This window comes from Perca fluviatilis, chromosome 1 (genome assembly GCF_010015445.1).
Source record: "Perca fluviatilis chromosome 1, GENO_Pfluv_1.0, whole genome shotgun sequence".
NCBI classification, from domain to species: Eukaryota; Metazoa; Chordata; class Actinopteri; order Perciformes; family Percidae; genus Perca; species Perca fluviatilis.
The window spans coordinates 22,521,562-22,539,775 of record NC_053112.1 but is presented as its reverse complement, the minus strand read 5'-3'; the positions used below and the strand labels follow the sequence as shown (position 1 = coordinate 22,539,775).

At 41.2% G+C, this 18,214-nt stretch overlaps 1 protein-coding gene across 2 annotated transcripts in view; it reads left to right on the top strand.

The window, feature by feature from the left end:
* Positions 1-1,265: 1,265 nt before the first annotated feature.
* LOC120562917 (alpha-1,6-mannosylglycoprotein 6-beta-N-acetylglucosaminyltransferase B-like) overlaps positions 1,266-18,214 on the top strand; it is a 125,911-nt gene continuing 108,962 nt past the window's right edge. For both annotated transcript variants that reach the window (XM_039806872.1, XM_039806869.1), the window contains exons 1-2: positions 1,266-1,816; positions 9,424-9,536. In XM_039806872.1, the coding sequence (XP_039662806.1) occupies positions 1,749-1,816; positions 9,424-9,536 (181 nt within the window). In that variant the 5' untranslated portion in view covers positions 1,266-1,748. The remainder of the gene's footprint in view (positions 1,817-9,423; positions 9,537-18,214) is intronic.

Here is an 18,214-nt window from a genome sequence, read left to right as displayed (position 1 = left end):
AACACAGCATGCCACTGGGTGCCGCTGTTGCATCCTGATTACGTTCGCTGTCCGTGGTGCTGAAATGATCAACTGCGATGCTCAATCCAGGGCTTACAATATTGTTCCTCTGTCATTCACTACCAAATACACACACATTCACCTATAGATACGAATGTGCATAAAACAAGTGCCTTAAGCAATAAAAATCACTCAAATCACTCATTCCAGTTCCAAAGGCTCCCTGTGGTTATCAACGGAGCCGGCGATCTACTCCAAAACTCCTGGCTACAGTTTAGAACCCCATAAGGAAATGATCCTTTGTTAGGCTGCATATAGTAGGCTAGAATAAAAGTAGGCTACAGTAAACTGGTAAATGCCTTTTTCGTACTGAGGCAGGAACATAGAAAGTTAAGGGTTTGAGTGTTAATTGATTGCTTTTTATGTCACAATTTAAAGCCGTAGATGGCGCCGTACAGAGGTGAATGCGGCTGCGGAGGCTTAAGACCATCCTGATCTGTCCATCACTGTGCCGCTGGATCAGTGTCAAGTCAACTAGACTAGAGGAAGCCACAACGATACAGGAAGTAATGTGGATTTGCCTCCCAAATAAAATAACTAAATGTGTTCGCACCAAGTAGTGGTTTAGATGCTTAAGTCTATAGCCTCTAGAGTAATCATGCCATCAAAATCACATTACAAAACCTGTTTTAAATCAGCGGGCCTCTTTAGAGCTGCTTTGTAGAATTATGTGGTTAAATATTTGAATTCCAGCACAATAACATCAAACATAACAGAGACACAGTAACAAAAATGTACTGCCTAATACCCACTGGATCATCGGGTTCCACAGAAAGCAAATCACTTACTGTACTTACACTCTCTTTTAATGTAATTTTCATTTTTGAACAGTCCCCCCAACCCCCCCCCCAGGTTTGCGTAGATTACTTAAGCATTTTAGTGATTACAAGTTTAAAACGTGTTTCATGAAATATGAAAGATAATCAATGTATGAAAAAGCACAAAAACAAAGAATAAACAATGATAAAAACCTGTCTCCATTTACAAATTTATTTTAAATATTAGTTGTCTGATTGTTAATCCTCTGTTGCGGAATTTGTGATTTCGGGTTTAATAGTTAAACATGCTACGCTTAACATTGTTTATTGTTTTTACTTTGCCTAATGACATTATTAGAAATGATCGTTCATCAACAGGGGTATTATTTTGAAAAGATCAACCGGACGTTTAAGACTCTAAGCTAATTTGCCTCTTGAGAAGTGAACGAGTATACGAGGCTGACTTGCTACACTCGCGCTGGCTTCTCCGTGAAGTTAAAACGTCCGTGAAGCTAGCTCTCCCCTCCGTAAAACCCTCCAGAGTGGCAACGTAGATATCAAACGACACACACTTGTACCTACATGTTTTGACAACAACGGTATATTTTTTGTGAAGAACTCATATCGGATATGACTCCAACGGTCGACACCATCTGCAGCGACTTCACCTCAGATTCAGAGTGGTTGCCTGACGTCGGAATAACGCTTTAAATTACATTTTCAGACACGGGAAAGGAGACTTGCTGAATGAAACTTCCCACCATTTCCCCCGGAGTGATAAAGAAGCACTTCTGGGTGCCGTGTTAATTTAAAATAACCGAGTTGACTGCCGCTGTGGACCTCTGGATGGGACGCAGATAAAATGTTTGGTCACGTCAAGTTCCAAGTTGGGAGATTAGCAACAATGTCAGGGGTCGCTCGTTTTGGAAAATGATTACTGGCAGCACCGACGGTAAAATAATGGTCAGAAGATGTCTAGTAACGTTCAAACCGTTCAGGTAAGAGACAAAGAGCTGACGACATATTATGTGCCCAGTTTCCTGTTTAGCCTCTAGCATTGCGGTTGGTTAGTATTGAATAAAATGTGTTTTTCACTGCTTACATGCACTACCATGGCATTGTGTATATGATGTGGAGCCAAGGTGTGTGTATGTGTGTCAGCACTTCCCTAAACACCCCCACCCCCACCACACACACACACACAGATGTTTCTCCACTAGATGAATTAGATTAAGACCCACCTGGAAAAAGGGACATCTTGCAGCTATTAATCATGAAAGAGCCATTGTAAATACGCCTGTACTACCAGTCAGGCGAGCTCTAACTTAGTTTCTTACTGCATGGGTAGCTTCATTATCACTGTGTGGCTGGGTTTTGTTTGTAAAGATAAAAAGGGGAATCTGTTATACGTGTTAACCACTTAAACAGTACTTTACAGTCCATTGAGCTGTGCTGTGCCAACCTGCTTTATTGTATTTGCCCTGATAGGTATAGAATAATAGCAGGCTTTAAATTAATTCCTCTATTTCTCTTTGCTTAATTATGGGAGTTGCAGATTAATAGCAGCAGTGACTATCAATGGTACAAATGCTACAGGATCTTCTCCACTGGATACTACCATATACCTTTTCACCCACTTTCCACCTGCTCACTGTTGGATTTCCTTAACAAGCTCTCTAGTGGGCTGGAGCAATGATGCAGCCCGGCCTTTGATGGTTACATTCATGCTGCACTGAATTACTTCACCTGCTGTACTCAGTAGATCAAGCACTATTCAAACACACTCAATTAAACAGCTTTATGACCCTGACAACACAGACTGAGAGTGTGTCACAGGTGATTAGCGTGTATCATGTTCAAAATTAAAATAGATCCCTAGCCCAGATATGGATTTTAATCATTTTACCATGAATAGTAGATTATTTCATTGGGCAGTTTTAACAGGACAAAGACACAAAAGCATTGGGAGAGATAAAGTTGCCTGGCCAGAATGGAACTCTGGTTATTGTGATGATGCCTCTTAGATCACTGGAGCACCAGTAGACAGATTTTCAGTGACTAAAGATAGGTAACTATGTCCACATTTTTTGTCAAGAGGAAAATTAATTGACACGTCTGATCTTAGGCTAGTTCAGGTGTGAGGAAAAGTTTCTTGGAAAACACCACATCTAACATCTACACTACGCCTATCCGAAGTCTTCTTGCTTTAAAATCATCCACATGTACCTTGAGGCAAAATCTGATAAGTCTATATGTGTGAGGAAGCCAATTAGCTGATAGCAAATATCTCCTTCTGATCCAATTATAGGGAGCAGAGCATTTACTTTAAGCCTGTTAATTAAAGACTCGTCAGGCAAGACCGGGGCCTAATCCTCTCATATCACCCACCTAACGCCACTTTGGAAAACAGCTAAATGATAAGAGGAAAGGGGAAACGATCGCCCTAGGACAGCATCAGGCCAGCTTGTGCACACCCACATTAGCTGAATATTTTTCTCTTTTTTCCCCCCTTCTCTTTCTCTTTCCATCAATTGCTGTGTTGCTTACACACATTGCTGCTTTTTCCTGCACGCACATAAACACACAGGATTATTATTATCCCTTAGATCACAGAGATAATAAAGTGTATTAGAAAAGGTAATGGTAAGCTGTAAAATCAGCCAATTTTGCTTCACGTCCTCTGTGTAACCCCTTTATCTTTTCAAACCTGTTATTGGGCTTCTTCAGTTTTCCTGACTGTAATAAGACAAGGCACTGAGGATGAGAATGAAAAACAAATAATGGAAATGTATAGGCTACACACTAAAACAGGTCAGGGATACTGATTTTCAGCTTCCACCTACAGTACTTTGCTTGCTGACCATATGGTAGTATAGTAAGTGCATAATCCATGCAGTTAGAAGTATCTCTGGATCATGGCAGCATATTCATGACAAACGATCCCTTCATCGTAATGATTGTTTGGGATTGGATTCACATCAGTTAATGTATTGCTGCTCTGTGGTCCTCTTGACAGCGATTGAGCTATTCTATTTCATTCCACAATATGCCTCGAACAGATGGGGGTAATGTTTTATTATTTTATAATATTACAGTATCCTGGGAGAGAAAGAGAGGTAAATGACAAACCATACTGAATGAGCCATGTGCCATCTGCTTAGATGCTGGGACTTGGAGTAAATACGGTATGATTATAATTTCCTCATGTTTTCAGTGTAGATCAATAAAGAAATTCTACTGGTAGGAGTGGTTATTGGCATGCTGACACTTCACTTTGAAGTAGAGCCAGACCAATATGTTGGCGGGCCGATATTAGGCATTTTCCAAACTATCGGTATCGGCATTTATAATGGCCGATAAATTAATATTTAAAAAATAAAAACGGACGAAACACCCTTCAACAATGATATGAGAATTGCCGTTGTATAGTTTGTCCACCAGAGGGCACTCTACAATGTCCCTGTTAGCAATGGTGTTTTAAAGGGAAATTTCACCGCTGGAAAGCTGAATATATCTTTAAATTGGGTCACTAATGTAGTAGAAATGTGAAAAGAAATTGGTGCCTTCTAGGCTGAGATAAGCCAGAAAATGTGTTTTTGGCTCATATGGATGAAAGACACCAAATCCCAGAATGCACTTGCTTTGCTGCTGTATGAGGCCACTCCCAAGCCACGCCTACCCTTTACAGACAGACAGTGAGACAATCAACTCAACAAGTGTGTTTTATTGTCATTTCAACCATATACACGAAAAAAAGTTTCACCGTGGCTCAAGTGGTGTTACACATTTAAAACATGCTTTTTTTTGGCCACAGCTGATACATTATCAGGACTTCTTTCAGCGGATTGATTGATAGCTCCAGAGTGAACAGAACTGTGTCCATGGCAACGCTCTGCTATACATGGCAACGGTGTGTTATCCTTAGCAACGGTCTGTTATGTAAGGGTTAATGCCCGACGAGGTGTCCATTGTCAGGTATTAATGGACGACGGCGAGGCGTGAACCGTCCTCCGCCGAAGTCCATTAATACCTGACAATGGACACCTCGAAGGGCATTAACCCGCTTATACCATGGTCACTTGCCAAATAACACATTTTTAAAACATTAGTTCATATTTTAATTAGTTTTACAATCGAAATCTAAAGTTTATCCAAACAATAACTCCGTTTCCCTGGTTACGCCTGACGGTTTGACTAATACCTGGAACAATCATTCCCATCCATCAGGTTCTTATGCAATGCAAACGTTGTTCTCTCCACCAGGAATTAGGAGGAACCTTAGATACGACTTGCCTCCCTTAGCAACCGGAGATATTTATATAGTCCGCTCAGTTGGTAGAACCCTTCAGTTTAGCTACGAGCCAGAAAGCTAACGCTATGCTAGCAAGATCCAAAGTCAATAACATTGTGTACAGTTGGCAATCAGTAAAAATAATTTGACAGTATGTTGAACAACAAGACAAGCTAGCTCTCAGCCATGTCATTGTCCCCAAAACAATATAACGACTTTTACGAAGAATTTGATCCGCGATGTGTAACGTTGCTGTCGGCTGCACCGGCGCAGCCTGAAGCAGCGAGCTGAGATATGTGAGATAACGTTATTCTCTGTGAAACAAAGTCAGTCCAGAGGGCCAGTAGAACTTACTTCTTGCAGCCTGTGTGTTTTAGCGCCATCCTGTGGTGTTCAGAGGACGAGTTGGAAATAATAAATCCACATTTCCTTATTGATTTAATGTAGCGCATTCATTTAGAACAGTAAACAGTCAGTTTCACCGAACTCCTTTACTAGGTGTCCTACATCACTTTTTAATGGACGCCCTGCAGCCAATCAGAATCGAGTATTCACCCAGACCATGGTATAACAAGAAATAACAGACCGCATTCTACATTAGAATTCAACCAAGCCATGTAATAAAAGAAGGCTAACACATAGCTACTAGCATTAGCTCTTGGTGGGCTGTGGTATAAACATCGAGTATAAACACAGCCGTACATTTGCGTGGGATGTAGCTAGAATTGTCGGCATTTTACAGTAACAAACTCCACCAGCAGTTAGCAGTTAGTTGGATACAAATCACCCCATTTCTGCAACAGGCAGTCCGGGGTAACACAGCCCACCTCCACTAGTAGTCTTACCCGGTGACAGAGCAGCAGGCTGGATTGTCCACAGCAATATTTCCACAACAACAAAAACACAGCACAGCAGTCTCTGAACTCACGTTGGGAGTTTCGTTAAAGTTGGATGTAGTCCAGTTTGTTTAATGAGCGGACACTTGCAAGCAGGATTGGTGAATGAGATGGCTGGCTAGCGTTAGCTTTTCACCGGCACACTCGTTCAACGCTCCTCGCTGATGAGGTCACTTTACCGGCCACAGGAATCGAGCACTACTGCTGGTCTCCGTGCAGGCAAAGCTCGCGTAGTCTGTGGAGTATTGCGTCTGTAATAAAGTGTCCTGCATATTGTCCGATGTGTTCCAATGTATCCCGGTGGTACACGTGTGTGGTAGTTTGAATGCACATAATTGTTGTTCTAAAATCTCCCCATCGGATGAAAAGTTTTCTGCTGCTGAAGAATTGCGGGAGTTCAAGATGGCTGATACCCTTTCGTTTTCCTCAGAAATCTCGGAAAAGCCGACAGTCCAACCCCTTTGGGCTATGCGGAAGTGGTTCTTAATACAGGCTGTAGTCTTTTGCCTCTGGGGCAAAAACCCCAGTGCGGGCAATGCGTCATTTGAGTTCTTCCGGCACCGGCACAATTACAGAGATCTCCCTCGGGTCACGAGGGGGAGAAAGGAGAAAGCATGGTTATTCAAAATACTACCAGGTTTCTACTTAAAAGTTAATGCTAATCGCTGAAGTGGTTTCCTCTTTTAAGACTCCAGGCATTAACCTTAAACATAACCATTGACGTGTTTTTTTTTTTTTTTTTTTTTTTTTTTTTTTTTTTTTTTTTTTTTTTTTTTTTTTTTTTTTTTTTTTTTTTTTTTTTTTTTTTTTTTTTTTTTTTTTTTTTTTTTAAAAGCAATGGCTATATTTTCCAGTGTATTGATTTATTTTTTGAGGAACTATATATAGGGCACTTAACATCTACAACAGGTCTACCACCGCGGTGACGTTTTTAGTGGAGCTGTTCAGTTAATAGTTGACTCGGAAGAAAGCGTTTTGACAACAAACTACATCAACACAACAGTATGTGGATTGGCCCAATAACCTCTGAATAGTTCTACTAAAAGGCAACCGCGACTACATTTTTTGTACATCCATATTTCTGATACCTTGGTGGCAGAAATTGATTAATCAAAAATGTTTTCAGACATGAATTACAGTTTGTCTTTTCACAAGTTTAATAAGTGCTGTAATTCATTAGATCAAACTCCAGCAAAATGTAATCTGATCCGCTTCCAAAAAGTATGGAAAACGAAGATAAATGACCAATTTAACTGCAATGACTGTATAGCTGTAATCATGTTTGATGCAACCCATTAGATTAGAGCCTTGATGATGATGCTGATTATTCACTGTCAATATGTTCTTGTGTTGAACATTAAAAAGTTTCCTCTAGAAGAGCCACATCCCACTGTCCTTGAAGCGGGTGTATTACAATAGAACTCAGGACAAGACACATTGGCTCTGTCTTGGAATATAAAGTCACCCGGGAGCTTGCCAAACCACCACGCTCTATACTTAACGGATTATTCAACATCATTTTGATCCCTTTAGGTCAATCAGATCGCTCCAGCAAATGTTCTTTTAAGTGGCCATTCTTCCTTGCTGTTGATAGGAACTCATTTCTTATAGCCTCATCAATATTAAGAGGTTTTGTTCAGAACTTTGCGTGACTGGAGTTACTTACCATTCCAGGAAGTGCTGTCAGATTCCACACCAGGCCGTGCATTCAAGCAAACAGCTCTTGCCTGGCTTTAAAGAGAAAGAAATAGTTATGAATAATGTATTCATCTGTTATGTTAACATTCTATTTTCCAACCTCTAGTGCATAAGTTATGAGTTTAAAGTAATGAGTTCTAAGGTTACTACCTGTGCAAGGTAAATAATGAAGTGAATTTTGATAATTATAGCATCAAAAATGTATTTTCTTCCTGCTGTTATATTATCTTTTAGCAATTCCTCATATGCTGGATACAATTTGCAACTGCTTGTTTGCTATATGAGCACTATATATATATATATGAAAAATTACAATGCATTTACACAAACAAATGTACATGATGCGGACATTTAGGATAATGGCTTCAGCTGCTATATGTAGTAGACTGTAGTGTTAGCAATTCTTTGTAACATAAATCTGCCTTTGTACTGCACTACTTTTACAAAATCTTCCAATCATTTTCTCTTGTGGTGTTAGCAGCAGAGCAGCACGTAAGTGGGTCTTGTTACTCATGGAGGCTGACTGGTATTTTGTCCAGCGGATGAGAATCACAGACAGCTTTGCCTCTCTGGTTCCCCAAAGAGTCTTGGCATCATAAGATAACCTTTGATCCATATACAGTGAAGCGAGTAGCCTAACTAGGGCAGGATTTACACAGATACAGAAGACCTGATTTTCAACTCTTTTTAGTCTTAAGATCTGATTCTCTCACGGCTGTCTAACAAGGGAGAACCCACACAGAGTCTCATTTTATTTCCCTCTTCTGTGGCACGGTAGCGATTCAAAAATCAAATCAGTGCCACAAAGTGGGGTAAAGAAGAAGTTTATGTTTCAAAGCACGATCTGCACTACAGAGTGGAGCCCACATCCTGATGGATTTTAATATCACCTGTGACTGGTTTAAAGAATAGGTTCTGTAAACGTAAAACAATGCTGACATGCCTATGTGTATATTGCAAGAGTTATTGGTGGTTGGAATTGTTCCTGCTGTCCATACTGGCTATGAGGACACCCACGTAATTTGGCTAACTCAGGCTGCTGAAGCCTCTAATTAGCTTCAGTTAAACAGAGGACTGGGTTTTGTCCCCTGTATGGACAGGAGAAACTATTGCACATCACTCTTTTACTGTTCATACTGTGTGAGTATTTCTTTTTAAGACAGAATTGAAATATTCAAACCTATCCTTCAAACCTATCCTTTGTCACTTAGCAGGACATTGTATATACAACAAAGAAGTTTAAACTGTTCACCCATATTTTGGCAGTTGATGTATAAGTTAGTATGCCAACATTAAAACAACAAACTCTTTTAGGTGCCCTTTGGCTTCAAGTTTCTACTTTTCTACTTGTGATCGCTGCTCTATTTATGCTCTGCCTTCTGGAAGTGCTGCCTGCTGTTTCTTGCCTGTCTCTTCTTCTCTCTTCTCCCCTTTCTCTCCATTTCCTACCCCCTCCATATTTTCCTCCCTCTTTTTTCTCTGCCATGTCCTCTTTTTCCCTCCGATCTTCCTGTTGTTTGTCCTCTTGTTCTTTTTCTCCTCTACTCTTCTCTCTCTCTATTTCTCCTTCTCTCTCTCTCTCTCTCTCTCTCTCTCTCTCCCCTCATCTTTTCCCAACTTCTCACCCAAAACGTATATTTATCTGCCCTTCCCTATGAATATGTCTATCTATCTCAACTCCCTTTTCATCTATTCCCTCTCTCCTCCCCCTGTGTTGCAGGATATTCTTGGTGGGAATAGGCTTCTTCAGCCTGTGCTTTCTAATGACCTCTCTGGGGGGGCAGTTCTCAGCCAAGAGACTTGGGGACTCCCCCTTCACCATCCGCACAGAAGGTACTCTTTGTGTGTGTGTGTGTGTGTGTGTGTGTGTGTGTGTGTGTGTGTGTGTGTGTGTGTGTGTGTGTGTGTGTGTGTGTGTGTGTGTGTGTGTGTGTAAACAGTTCCTTCACTGAGTTGAAATGCTGTAAAGTCACTGCATATCGCTGTGCTACACCGTGATCCTGCTGCCACTTCACTGCCATGTGCCACTTTGTCAAAGCTGCACCACCTGTCACTGGAAACAGAATCGTGAAGTAAATATAAATTACATTGCAGAACCAGTATGACCAGTGAATTTCATTCAAATAACCTTCAGCAGAAAAGCTGATTTATTTATTTTTTTTTTTATAGTTGCGGTCGAGTGGTGAGCGATAAATCAACATGCTTGTAAAAAAAAAAAGAAGGAAAAAAAAAGAACATTGATATGGTGGGTGGGACATGAGATAGAGACGCCAGCCATGAGATAGAGAAGCCAGCCAATAGCTTCAAAGTTATTGGTCTGATCTCCAGCAGTGACAGCAGTGTGTGTCGGTTTCACGCTCACTACTTTTCAGCGATATGCAGTATATGCTGGGGCTTGACCGATATCATGTGTCATGTGTGCATGACAGATATATAAGAAAATACATGTGAATATACATTTGGTGAAATGTTGTTTACTCAGCTGACAGTATACTTTACAGCAAGACAAAACAAAACTATGCATAATTTACAACAGAATGAATCCTCTTAAAGGTGATAGACTGAAAATAAATCACTTTTTCAGACTTTTTTCTTGCACTGTCTTTGATGACTTTAGAGGAACGATTAGCAGTTTAGCCTAAAATGCATTTTACAGCTGCCCTGAACACTCACAGGATTCTCTGTTAGACTCTCCATCATATGGAAGTCCATTAAAGCAAGCCTACATAACATTTTGATGTAACCACAAGTGGAAATTATGGTACGAGGACGCATTGTATTTTCCTACATTTCCCGAGATTGTCTTGAGTCAGTGGTTGAGTTGAATACAGGAGACTAACATTATCCACTGGCAAGCACAACACAACTTTTCACTAACAAAGATGTGGGCTCGTGAAGGGTCAAATGGGGATCGAGGATGGGCCTGAAGGCGTCAAGGAACCCAGGGAGTGAGACTCGGGGTGGGGGCACGTCTGGCTGAGCTTCGGCTTCATCACCCCTCCTGTCTTGTTAGAGACGAAAGGAGGAACAGGATGTGGGAGAGAGGGTTGTGAGAATTCATACAAACAGGAGAGAAAAGGATCAGACATGCCTATATACAGTTAGTCTATATACAGTTAGTCTATATCCACGACGTTCCACTTCCAGGATTGCTCTGTTGCCGATGGAAATTCCACCGGATGTCATCCTTCTTTTCGGCCTTACGCTTTCTTAGTGTTGGAATTTTTAAGCTCCGGTCAATTTATGAGGACTATGATTAACTCCTCCTCAGACTATGTGTCGAATATGAGTTTTCTGACTAAAACAACTTTTGAGGCTGTTTTGCAGCGGCACCTGGGCTCCGTCTGGTGCTTATTGCCGCCCATAACAATTGTGATTGGTTTAAAGACATGCCAATAAACCAGAGCACGTTTTTCTTCCATCCTGGAATGCTGTGTGGACTACCCAGACCCTCCTCCGCAGCGCTGTGGAGAAAGGTCTGGCAATGCGAGACTAATATACTGTAGATAGGTGAAGGAAATTGTATTACGGAGGGCCGTGGTCTTGCTCCTGCACTGAGGTTAATAATAACTTTATTTAGCGTTAGTTAGGTTAGAATCATGAGTTTGTATGCAAAGTGGAACTGAGAGAGTAAAATACATTAGAATTACTTGGAGGTGAAGCATCACACCTTTATACATTAATGTCTTCTTAGCATGTTTCTTTGTCAGACATAATTGTGAAATACTGTATAACTGTAGCAACCATGAATTCTTCCACACTGCACATTGGTTGCTGTACTTGTGTTGCATGGACACTGAAGCCAAATCTCACCAGTGTATTGTCATTATCACATGACTCGGAGTAAAGGGTGACTGCCAGTGGCAAGGCAGAAAAAAAGAGTGCTGTTGTAATCTCCTGCTGTACAAGGTGCGAAGATTCAAAGTCAGAGGTCATTTTGTGGAGGCCAGCGACTTCTCACTGCTGCTGCAGTTAATATAAGAAATCCTGCATCCTGAGGGTGCTTCCACATGTGTGTATGTGCAACAGTGGATGAAGCATGCCATGTGTCAGTTTGCATTGGTGTGAGAGCAAGTGAAAGATGGAGCAAGTGCTACTATTACTGTAAATAAGTCAGGTGTTGGTGTTGTGTGAGGGTGTGCTGTAATATGTCAGAGAAAGATGAGCCAGTGAAAATGGAAACAGAAAGTAGCAGGCTTAACTGAATGCATATGTAGAAGCATATTCCAAAATCAGGTGCAGTGTGTGTGACAGAGATAATGGGGGGGTTGGGATTACTGTGTTTGTGATAAATTGAGATAACTGTGTATGTGTCGGTGTTTCTTAGTAAAATGTACTTGATTAATCAACTATTCATGCAGTGCAGCCTGGGAAGACATCTGGTGCAAGCTCATTAAAAACTGTATAGTGTCCACCCATGCTTCCCCATAGGAGTTTACTGTGTGTGTGTGTGTGTGTGTGTGTGTGTGTGTGTGTGTGTGTGTGTGTGTGTGTGTGTGTGTGTGTGTGTGTGTGTGTGTGTGTGTGTGTGTGTGTGTGTGTGTGTGTGTGTCCCTTTATGTACTTTACTTAAATACTTTTGTGCTTGTCTATGCATAAAAGATGCCTGTATCTCTTATTGTCTACAGTGTGCCTGGGTACACTTGTTTGTGTATACCCCACTGTTTCTTTTCTCCCTTTATGCGCATCGCTGTGGTCTACTACCTCACACTGTTTTTGCTGCTTTCTCCGTTTGTGCGCTTGTTTGTGTGTGTTTGTGATGAGCTGGCAGGAAATTGGCTGTTAAATGGGGCGACGGCAGCAATGTGGGACAAGATTGAGACCAGAGAGACCGATCCATCTGCTCTCTGCAAATCAGCCCCACAAAACAACTGGCCCTTTCATTAAGCCTCCAGTCACCACCTGCAGAGCAGCACACACACACACACACACACACACACACACACACACACACACACACACACACACACACACACACACACACACGCGCACGCATGCACCTGCTTCCGTTTCGTGTTTCATTAACTACATGTCATTTCTGGCAGACCTTCCATGTGAATATATGCACCATTGCCAAATTAAAAATGCTCATCAGGTTCTGGTCTTTTTTACACGGACCAGCAGAGCAAAGCTACTTCATTCAGTGGTGATTTTAGCTGTGGTCCTTTTTATTTGCCTTGAATACTTTTACTTAGGTAACAAAACTGTGATTCTTTTTAACTTCATTATCACTATGTTTGTGACCATTTGACAACTGCCAAGACATTTCAGATTTGTGGTTAGGGAGCAGCTAGGGCTTATAGATGAATTGTTTTTATATTGAAATGGAATTTGAAAAGCAGCCATTATATCAACAAAGCACAATATAACTTAAAATAAATGAATTGGTAAAATATTTTTATCTGGCCATCTTTGAGGCCCCCTTCTTGAATAGCCTGTATCAGGCCTTTAACTTGGCTGCTGAAAGAATATGATGTACTCTGTACGCCTACAAGCAAAAATTGCATTGAAAAGAGTCCAAAAAAGTGGATGGATCCACAGCCAATGAATAATCCTACTTCTTTAGAAAAAGTGGTAGGTTCTTCTTTATGAAAAGTAGCTTCCCTGCTTTCTCACATGAAAGTTGGTAAAGTGAAGGGTGTTACCCCCGAAAAAGCATTGGCCCTGGAGCGAGCATATGTGCTTCCCGGCATGAGATGCAGCGCTGTCAGTGCTTGTGAAGAGCAGACAATTAGCTAGGATTGGAATCGTTAAATATTGTGGGTTTGTTTTGGACAGTTTTGACAGTGCTTTCACACTACCGACATGTTTGCTGCATTTATATAGCGTGCGTACCTCTCACTTTACGCTGGTTGCTATTTTGATCGTGTCCTCAAAAACGTTATTGTTTGGCAACATTTCGGCTTTTTCACTTATTCGGCCAAACACAGAAAGGGCTTTTTGTACCATTTTCGTCCAAATAATTTTGGTGGCCGAACATTCGGTGCATCCCTAATCCTTTAGCATCCCTTAACAGTTTTGCCCCTTATAGCCCACAGCAATCCTTTAGTCACTATTGTCCATTTGTATCTCAAAATAGATGTTATTATATAACAGGGCTTTCTATGTTATGACTTAAGGATGTAAGCAGCTGTCATCTAAAAGGCTAATCATTATGTGTGATGTTATGTATTGAAAACAAGGCCATCAGGAACACACATAGACAAGATGCTTTTCTGTACAGTATATAAATCAAATTCACAGGATTTCATCTTGCATTGTGCCATAGTCATTTTTACACAGAGTTGAGCTTGCTTTTTGCACACAATATAACAGCCAAATTTGTGTAGGGCTTCGTCACCTTAGGGGGAGTTGCACTGATAACCATTGTTTGGGTATTAGCTGAATTTCTCAGTCACCTCTCGCTTCTGTGGATTATCAGCTTCCACTAGAGGTTCAGAGTGCAGGGTTGTCGCTCAAATCCCCGTCTCTCCTCAGTGACTCACAAACTCATCAAGAGCTGTGTGGCGGAGATGGAGAGGTATGGGGCTCAATAGTGAAAATGAGAAAATGTGGGAGGAAGACAGAGGTGAAAGTAGAATAAGAATTGTATGCGTTTGTGTGTGCATCTGTGATTAAGCAAGCAAGAGAATGAGATTTCTAAAGGTTGCTTTCCTAACAAAAGAGAAAGATGAAAAAGCAGGATAAAAAGGTACATAACCAGATATTTTTTTTCCTCTAGATTCAAATACATTAGACATAAGGGAGATGTTAGCTTGATCAAAGGCCTTCCCTATGGAGCTTGTTTATACTCTGCAGTTTATTACATTAACAAGGACCCATGACAGTCCCTTCACCCTAAGCATGTTTGTTCTAGCTGTAACACTCAGGGCTTTCTCGCTCTCGAGGTGGGTCTCAGTTTAACATTTTGCAGTTCTCTCATCTCTGTAGGTTTAATAGCTAACTGCTTGAGAATACTGTCAATCAAAGACTGTGAATTATAAAATGAAAGACTTCTTATCGCCATGAGGAGAGCACTCTGTTTGGAAATGCTGCTGTGCTCAGATCCAAGCAGGGGCCGAGACTAATGGCTGTGTGACTCGCATTAAACTCAGTTCTGTGATGGTCGTCTGAGAGTTTCCATGCCATCAGTCAGAAAAAGACTCATGCCCCTGTGTCACATTCCCAAAAGACATTTCTACTTGTGTCCTAAGAGGACCTCAACTGAGAGAACAAGCAACTGCAGCTTACGTGCATATGTATTTCTTTGATTATTCTAAAGTGCATATAGGGGTGTGCAATGTGACGATATTAGATGGTGAACTATTAAAATGGGTCCTGTCTTTACAGAGTGATTGTTAGTATTGTGCTACAGTGCACATCAATTGCAGTTCAGCTATAGCTCCAGTGTTTCCCCTGCGTACAGCAGCGAAATGCTTGCCGCGTGCTAACAACAGTAATAGTGCCTCTACTGGCTATCTTGCTGCCGTTCTGCACTGTGCACAACCCGGGCTGGGCTTTCGTGGGAGATCAGTGCTCATACAAAGCTCATAACGCTGATTAGCAGATCACAAAGGGAGAGAGAGGGTGGAGGAAACTGGTGCTATATTTATGTTCTGAATGTCGATTAAGAACCCCTTAAAGAGGCTTCTTAAAGAAGTGTTAAATTTGAGAACGGGATTTGTTATAGCGTTTTGTAACCTAGTAGGGCTATCATTTTTTATTTATTTTTTTAAATAGGGAAATTAGTTTGGTTTTACTGTTCAGTAACTTGGAAACCGTGTTCAAAACCACCAAAAATAATCGTGATAAGATCGTGGATCGTGATCCTGCCTTGAAAAAAATCGTGATATGACCTTTCTGCCAGATCGCCCACCCCCTACGTGCGTGTATATTTCAGTACATCAGTATGCAGTAGCTGGTAGCGGTTGAGCACACCAGATACCCCCGCTCTCTGGTCTCCTTTCATATTTTTTCACACTGGATGTTCATCTCTATCACACATTCCCTGCAGTTATGTTTTCTTCCCATTGCTTCATGTCGAACAAATCTGGCATGACAATCTTCTGCATGTCGCTGGTGCTAGGTGCAGCAGGGGAGTCAGTCGGGGAGGACACTTTATCAGTGCACTCATAGCCGTGTGTGTGTGTGTGTGTGTGTGTGTGTGTGTGTGTGTGTGTGTGTGTGTGTGTGTGTGTGTGTGTGTGTGTGTGTGTGTGTGTGTGTGTGTGTGTGTGTGTGTGCGTGTGCTTAGTCAGTTTGACTAAGCATATTTGTTTGTTCTCACAAGTATAGAAAGATAGATCAGGAAAATCTTCCAAATTCTAAATCAATTTTAAAATCTTATTTTCCAGGTACTCTAACATTTGGGATTAGAGTTCAAATTAAGTTAGGGTTTAAGATAAAGGTTAGAGTAAGTGGGATAGTATATGGAAACTTTTATTGAGATTAGGTGTGAAATATGTAATAAAAAATGTCATGTATCTCTGTCCACTGGAAATCCCACCTTACCTGATTGAGTCACCTTGCTTGATTAAAGGTCAGCTATAATTTAGAATGAAGCATCATTACTGTATAGCGTGTGTATGGTATGAATGATGACTGATGTTTGTGTATGTATATAATCAAAATCACGTTCCTGTGTGGCATCCAGAAGTTTGTGGGTAAGATGTTAAAAAGTAACTATCTCATAAAGGGTTTAGATTAGACTAAGGTTAGACTTTGGTTAGAAAGAGATGAATGTGTTTAAAGGAAGCTGGTGAATCATGTTAGGCTGAAGAGAGTCTGAAAAATGCAGGCTTCAAAGAAACACATACATACATATTGTACAGTGAGGGTGGGACAGTTCCAAAGTACTGTATGGTAATCCTTCTGACGGTTCTATTTCCCGACCCCTACAATTTCTTTCCTCCAAAAGTGCAATGGTAGTATGTACCCAAAGGACCACAATGTAAATTGCCAAGTCCTCTGCTTGTTGCCGCTTTGCTGTTTTCCTTCCACTCTTGGCCTTGGGAGGGGGAATACAGAAAGAAACACTGCACACTCACAAGAAGACACTCATGGAAAAGAGTGTTACAAGGAATTTGCGACAGGCGACTTCTATAGAATTGGCATAAGACATGCCACGCTCTAATTGTATGCAATACAAAAATGAAACTGCCCCTGGTATAAATACGTGAAGAGCACATCTAGACTTAGAAATGCATGCATAACCAGGAGGCACTTATTTTTGTGACATGGTCCCTCCTCACCTGTGAACACCAATGCCGGGGACTGAACACAGTCCTCCAGTGGTGAAATTATGATCTGGATTATGTATGTATAAATCCCCTGAATGCTAAATGGATAGCAAACTGGATACTGGACATTTACTAATATTCACCACCCTTTTCAGTGTCTCTTTAAAAAAGCCCCCCCACCCCAGCTGCTCTGATAGAGCTGCACAGTGGGTAATAGAATATTGTGTTTTGTACTTAACAGCTTTGAGGTTTGAATGTGGAAAATGACTTAACTTGCAGAAAAGGGGGCAATACACCATGGCTATGAGATGCTATGAGATTAATAAAGAAGAGTATTTATCGACCTATGCAGTTTCAGTGCTGTGTAAATTCACAAAGGTGACCAAATGGCTGCCATATTATTTGTCCAGAAAGTCAGAGACCGTGTAACATGGTTATTTAGCTTTTGTGGAAAAGGCTCTGCTCTTTGAAAAATCAGTGCAGCTTTGATGATTTTGCTGGGAGAACAAATCTCCCATTAACACACATACATAAACATTACATCTAGTTAAAACAACAATACCAAAAAAAACTGCCACTAACTGAACTGACACTATGCTCCATTTGTGTGAGTCCTTTTGCAAACCACCAGCTCTATACCTTTACCATCCACAAGTACAGCATGTTTGTACGTGCATCTTTTTTTACACACACTGGACTAGCCACATTGATGACTCTCCTCCCTAACTTTGTTTCCCCTCTGTGCAAACTTTAGGCCATTCACCGTGTTATTCCATGATTAGTCCATTCCTAACACCAATACATGTTAATGAGAAAGCCTATCCAATTTCCAAGTGGAGAGGGCCATTGTTCCGACCTAAGTGCTATTACCCGGCAGTAAATGAGAAATTTCTCCACTGCACATCATATTATGGTTATGTCTCTGGGAAGGTTACTCTACAGCAATATGCTGTCTCAATTACCCAGCCTGCATCAAGCTTCGTCTACAGGTTGCTATTTAATCGTATCCTCTGCCACAAGCTGGTTATTTTCTCGGGCCCTGATAGTGTCATACTCGAGCATGCTTGCGCTTCCCTTCTGCAGATACATTAATGGTGTTTTTGACACCATGGCCTCTGTTGCCTGACAGTTTTGGGGAAGTCTACCTATAGTGTTACTGTATGTCTATGTTGAAAACAAAGGCATGCATTTGCCTGGTTCCTTTACTAGACTAGTGGGCTGATAAGGTCATAAACGCACACCAAGCATGACGAAATTATTTCTTTTCCAACCTCTCTGTCCTTCTCCTCCTGC